The sequence below is a fragment of the Pteropus alecto genome, unplaced genomic scaffold (genome assembly GCF_000325575.1).
Source record: "Pteropus alecto unplaced genomic scaffold, ASM32557v1 scaffold45, whole genome shotgun sequence".
Taxonomy (NCBI): domain Eukaryota; kingdom Metazoa; phylum Chordata; class Mammalia; order Chiroptera; family Pteropodidae; genus Pteropus; species Pteropus alecto.
In genome coordinates this window covers 21,090,493-21,096,683 of record NW_006442491.1, presented here as the reverse complement: position 1 = coordinate 21,096,683, position 6,191 = coordinate 21,090,493, and the positions used below count along the sequence as shown (strand labels likewise).

Below are 6,191 nucleotides of genomic sequence, written 5' to 3'. Positions count from 1 at the left end.
TATTCCTTTACCTCCTAGGCCAAATTTAAACAGGGGCTTTGATCAACAGGGCCTAAATCCAACAACTTTGAAGGCCATCGGGCAAGCACCTTCAAATCTTACCATGAATAATCCTTCCAATTTTGCTGCTCCACAAACTCACAAATTAGATTCTGTGGTGGTGAATTCTGGAAAGCAGTCTAATTCTGGAGCAACAAAACGGGCAAGTCCAAGCAACAGTCGCAGGTCTAGTCCTGGGTCCAGCAGGAAAACTACTCCAAGTCCTGGGAGGCAAAATTCAAAAGCCCCTAAACTTAATCTGGCCTCTCAAACAAATGCATCCCTGTTGCAGAACGTGGAGTTGCCAAGAAATGTGTTGGTCAGTCCCACTCCTTTGGCTAATCCCCCTGTACCCGGGAGCTTTCCTAACAACAGCGGGCTGAATCCTCAGAATCCTGCCATGCCCGTGGCCACCGTGGGGGGCATTCTTGAAGATAACAAGGAGAGCTTGAATGTGCCTCAGGACAGTGATTGCCAGAATTCCCAGGGTAGGAAGGAGCAGGTAAACGTTGAGCTAAAAGCAGTACCTGCCCAAGAAGTTAAAATGGTTGTCTCAGAAGATCAATCTAAAAAGGATGGGCAATCTTCGGATCCTAACAAACTTCCCAGTGTCGAAGAGAACAAAAATTTGGTGTCTCCTGCTATGAGGGAAGCACCAACATCGTTAAGTCAACTTCTTGATAACTCTGGAGCTCCTAATGTGACCATTAAACCCCCTGGGCTTACAGATGTGGAGGTAACACCTCCAGTAGTTTCTGGGGAGGACCTGAAAAAAGCATCTGTCATTCCCACACTGCAGGATCCGTCTGCTTCTAAAGAACCCTCTAATTCCCTAAATTTACCTCACAGTAATGAGCCGTGTTCAACCCTTATACATCCAGAATTGAGTGAGGTCAGTTCTAATGTTGCACCAAGCATCCCTCCAGTAATCTCAAGACCTGTCAGCTCTTCCTCCATTTCCACTCCCTTGCCCCCAAATCAGATAACTGTTTTCGTAACTTCCAATCCCATCACAACTTCAGCTAACACATCAGCAGCTCTGCCAACTCACCTGCAATCTGCATTAATGTCAACAGTTGTCACAATGCCCAATGTGGGTAATAAGGTTATGGTTTCTGAGGGACAGTCAGCTGTTCAGTCTAATGCCCGGCCTCAGTTCATTACACCTGTCTTTATCAATTCATCATCAATAATACAGGTTATGAAAGGATCGCAGCCAAGCACAATTCCTGCAGCCCCACTGACAACCAACTCTGGCTTGATGCCTCCTTCTGTTGCAGTCGTTGGCCCTTTACACATACCTCAGAACATAAAATTTTCTTCTGCTCCTGTACCGCCTAATGTCCCTTCTAGTAGTCCCACTCCCAACATACAGACAGGTCGACCCTTGGTCCTTAACTCACGAGCCACCCCTGTTCAGCTTCCTTCCCCACCTTGTACAACTTCTCCAGTTATCCCTCCTCACCCCGCCGTCCAGCAAGTGAAAGAAGTAAATTCAGATGAGGCTAGTCCTCAGGTGAGCACCTCAGCAGATCAGAGCACTCTGCCCTCTTCACAGTCAACTACTATGGTTTCTCCTCTTTTGACCAATAGTCCAGGCTCCTCTGTCAACCGGCGAAGCCCAGTTTCATCTAGTAAGGGCAAAGGAAAAGTGGACAAAATCGGCCAGATTTTGCTGACCAAGGCATGTAAGAAAGTTACAGGCTCTCTTGAGAAAGGGGAAGAGCAATATGGTGCAGATGGAGAGACTGAAGGCCACGGGCTAGAGACCACAGCTCCAGGGCTCGTGGGAACAGAGCAGTTACCCACAGAGCTGGACAATAAAACCCCAACACCCCCAGCACCCACTCTGCTAAAATTGACTTCTAGCCCTGTGGGCTCAGGCTCCGCCTCAGCAGGACCCAACTTACCTGGCAGTACTCTCCCCACCAGTGTACGCTCAATTGTAACCACCCTGGTACCCTCTGAGCTCATCTCCGCCGCACCAACCACTAAAAATCATGTTGGCATAGCATCTGATCCACTTGCGGGTGGCGTAGTGGAGGAAAAGGTGGGATCCCATCCAGAGCTTCTACCCAGCATAGGTATGTACTTGGGCCTGGCATCATCTCCTCCTGTCTGTTTTTTGATGACTTATCCCACAAGAGAAAGCATGACTCCTTTTCTACTTGGAGGAAGAAAAATGGGCTAAATGTCAATAGTGATGTTCCACTTATTGGAAGTACATTGGGAAATACACTTTTTAAAATCTCCTGTTAGGTTTACATTGAATGACATGGTCCTGAAAAATGATATCCCTTTCATTTACGTAGTTTTTCATTTTACAAGGAATCCTTTTTACATATCTTATGTCATCTTTATACCAAACCATGTTAGGTAGCCCTAACTTCATTCTGTGGGTGAGTAGATTGAAGCTTGGAGAAGTTCAGTATTCGTTCAGATTGTATTCTGTGAACGTCCAGTCGACATTGTCCCTTAAATGTGAACAGCAGCTTCTGTGGGTTCTCCTTACCACGATAAAGACTTGGCTCTCAGCAGTTTCAGAGCAGGCTTCTCATAGCTTCTTCCTCACTGTACCCTATCCCAGGGACTATTGCCGCCTGACTGGCTTCTCCAAAGGAGAGCTTTCCAGAAAATCAGGTTTCATGATAATAGACAGGGAAGGAGCAAAGTGATTGAGAGACAAATAGGCTTGGGCTGGTATCACAGCACCAGCATTTACTTGGCTATGTGGGATTAGCCAAGTTACTTGGCCACTCCAAAATTTGGTTTCCTCCTTTGTAATATGGGGATAATAATAGTTGTAAAAATTCAATGAGATAATGTGTGTAACATGCTTAGCACAAGACTGGAACGTGGTGATCATTTGATAAAAAGTAAAAAAATTATTACCAGTTTTTTTAATGCAATCTTTTTGTAAATTAGCCCATTTCATGTACGCATATCTAGTTCAGCTTATTTCCTATGTACTGTTAAGGTGGCCTAATGATGGACACATAGGTATCCTTACACCTCCCCTCCATTCATTCCTTCACATTCTTTCTCCCTTCCCCCCGCCCCACACGTTCTTCTTTCCATGAGGCTTAAGTGGTGCAGAAACTCTTACTTCCCTAGAGTAGATCAGTCATACACTACCAAAGCTAGGAAGTACCTTTACTGTGTCCTAGACCAGCTAATAGTACCTATCTTGTTTATGCAACTAAAATGCTTCAAGTCTTACCTGAGTAGTAAGCACCCAGCGAGAGGAAGGCAGAAAGAACACAGGCTTCAGGATAAGATCCGAGTTCAAATTCTAGCCCCACTGATTACCAATTGCTTTTGGATAAATTCCTTAACCTCTTGTAAGCCATGTACTTAACCTGTAAATTGGAGATTGTAATTCCTACCTCCCAGAATTTATGCAGAAAATTCAGTGAAAGAGCTTAGCACAAAGTGGCCAGCATACTGCCTCACACAGAGCTCTGGAAAGGTTAATTCCCCTTCCTTCTGCCTCTTCATTTGATGCTAGAGATACAGGGAGGATTTCACTGCCCTTGCAGGAGACAGAGCCTTCACAGGGCTGGGTGCTTAGGTTTCTTGTTCTAGTTCTATTGATGTAGGTGAGCCGTAAGAAATAAAAAGCAACCTGGTATGACTTAATTAAATATATTCTCTGCTATTAAATGTTTCCATTCTATTTCCTTTCAGGAAACTTTTCCCTCAGGTACCAAGAGAATAATGATGGAGTGATTAGAAAATATTTTTATCTGGATCATATATAATTCTAGAGAAATAAGTGAGCCTTGGGGACATGAATCAGCAGTTGGAAAAAAATCTCAATGTTAGCTAAGATTGTTTCCATTCTTTTTCAAGGGGCTTCTGTGCTTTAACCTGAAACTGTGAAACTAATACTGGAGTTAAAAGTGGGAGTCAAGGTGTAGTTTTAAGCCTTATCAGATAAGCATCCAAAATAAATTCTTAACACAAATGCATTATTGACTTCTTACTAAGTAGGGAGAGAGGTCTATAAAATTCACAATTTCCATGAGAGGGTTAAACTTATTGTTGTAGAATTTAGGATGTTAGACTAAAGCGTCAGAATGAGAGGACATACTCTTGAATGACTGGCATATCTATGCCCTTAATCTTTATGATCCAAGAAGTTTCCATTTTAGAGTATATTGTATATTCTGTTCCATTCGTCTTCAAGGGCCTAAGTCCTCTCCTTCAAAGATTATATTTCTCTCTTTAATTTCCCTTCAGATTTCTCAACCTAGAATTGATCTCCTATACTTTGGACTCCTGTAGCACTTTATGAATGTCCTTCATATAACATCACAGTGCAGTCCAGCATACCACATGTGTGTATCTTATTTTCAGTACTAGATTGAGTTCCCAATGGGCAGGAAAGATGTAATTTGATCTGTAAGGATGCTCAGCACAGTGCCTTACCCTTATTAAGTTTTTAGTACCTGTTAGAAAAGTAAATGACATATCAAATTGATTTGTTCAGTATGAATTGAATACCTGCTTTATGCTCATCATTCTTGCCAGGTGCTGTAGAAAAACACAAAATAAATTATGATTGATTTCAAGTCTCAATCTGGGTAGTCTGTAGAGGGATGAGACAGAATTTGTTAAATGGTAAGATGAATGATGTAATTGTTTCTCTGAAGTGGTTCAGGTTGCCTACTAAGGTATGGTTTTGGGTTTTTTAGAGACTGGACAAAACTTGACCCCAAGAAGCAAAAATTATGAGCTGTTCTCATGGTCACCTCCTTCCTTGAGCTTTGTACACACCAGAAGGAAAAACAAATACCTTTACTGGTAGTCTTTATTACTGAGTGTTATAGTAGTTAATTTTTTAAGTAAATTTTGAAATATACCCTTAGAGGGCAGTATATTTCAGCAGTTACTTAGCCCTTGATTCAGTCAGTGCTTTCTGTTTTGTTTAGAAAATAAAAGGCCTGTATTTTTTTTTTTCTTGCCTTAGCCCCTTCACAGAGTTTAGTTCCAAAGGAAACTCCAGCTACAGCACTGCAGGGGTCTGTTACCAGACCAGGTAAGGCACACTTTGGAGAAACTCTAGGAATGGAATGGGTTACATGTGAAGGAACCGTGGCTATACTCAGTGAGCTAAGAAATGGCTGAAACTTTCTTATCTGTTTGCTTCAGAGCAGATTTTGGTTGAGTGGCAGAGCTTGTGCGGTACTATTTGAGGTTATTTTCCTCCTGACCAGCTTGCTTCCTTATGCATTCCTGGTGTCAGCCAGGGAACTCAAGAAGGGCATCTTAGTACCCATTGTCTGTCTGCCATACAGCCATGGATGACTTCCATTGCAAAGTTTGCCCTATTCCATAACCCTGGCACCAATAGCTGGCAGCTGACTGACTGGCATATGGTAACTCACTGGGGTAGCAAGTGTTACTGCACTAAGATAGTAGTTGTATTATTATGATAGGAGTGGAGGCTTGTTCCGAGAACCTCTGCTACAGTGAGGTAGCCATTCCTCCAAGGAGATAAGAGTCATTTCAGCCATCTCTGGATGGCATTAAGTTTCTTCCCATGACCAAGATATTGTAAATAGCACTAGGGGTGGTGTTTCTGGAAGGTGGAGTCCATAGTAATCTGACAAATAACTGCTGTGGCATGCTGGGTCTCAGCTCTGAACACATGAGGATTGATCTTGATGGCAATAACAGCACTGCCTTCGTAAATGAGACTGCCAAAGCAGATAAATGTCATAGATTTGTTACAGTTTAGTCTTGCCTGGGTCATTGTCACTATAGGTCATCGGAGGGGTACAAAAAAAATGAAGTATGACTGCTTTCCACAAGGATGTTAGAGTCTCATTTACAGTACAGTTTACACACTTGACAAAAATTTTCAGCAAAAAACAACAGTACAGTCAGGTTTAATATTGTGAGGCTAAGCAATAACTTGTGATTATATTTAAACCTTACTCAGAGAGCTATTCCTATGCGATGGATAGGACTTTCTACTGCACACTCTTTGGATAAAATCAGGCCTCTGAAAAGAATAGGCAAGCAAACAACCATTTCAGCTACCCAGATTCTTAGCATCAACTGCCCACATGATATCTGGCATTGGTAGGAATGGAGCAAATTATTCAAAGAAGGGTTTAGCTAGTAAAACTCATTTTTGAAGAGAA

At 42.5% G+C, this 6,191-nt stretch overlaps 1 protein-coding gene across 2 annotated transcripts in view; it reads left to right on the top strand.

Moving 5' to 3' along the window:
- The window catches only part of NCOA6 (nuclear receptor coactivator 6), an 85,696-nt gene that overhangs the window by 66,695 nt on the left and 12,810 nt on the right, over positions 1-6,191 (top strand). Inside the window, exons 13-14 of one of the 2 annotated variants that reach the window (XM_025039808.1) lie at positions 1-2,123; positions 5,012-5,080. The exon at positions 1-2,123 is cut by the window's left edge and continues 59 nt beyond it. In XM_025039808.1, coding sequence (XP_024895576.1) covers positions 1-2,123; positions 5,012-5,080 — 2,192 coding nt within the window. The remainder of the gene's footprint in view (positions 2,124-5,011; positions 5,081-6,191) is intronic. The other variant, XM_025039807.1, reaches the window with a different exon arrangement.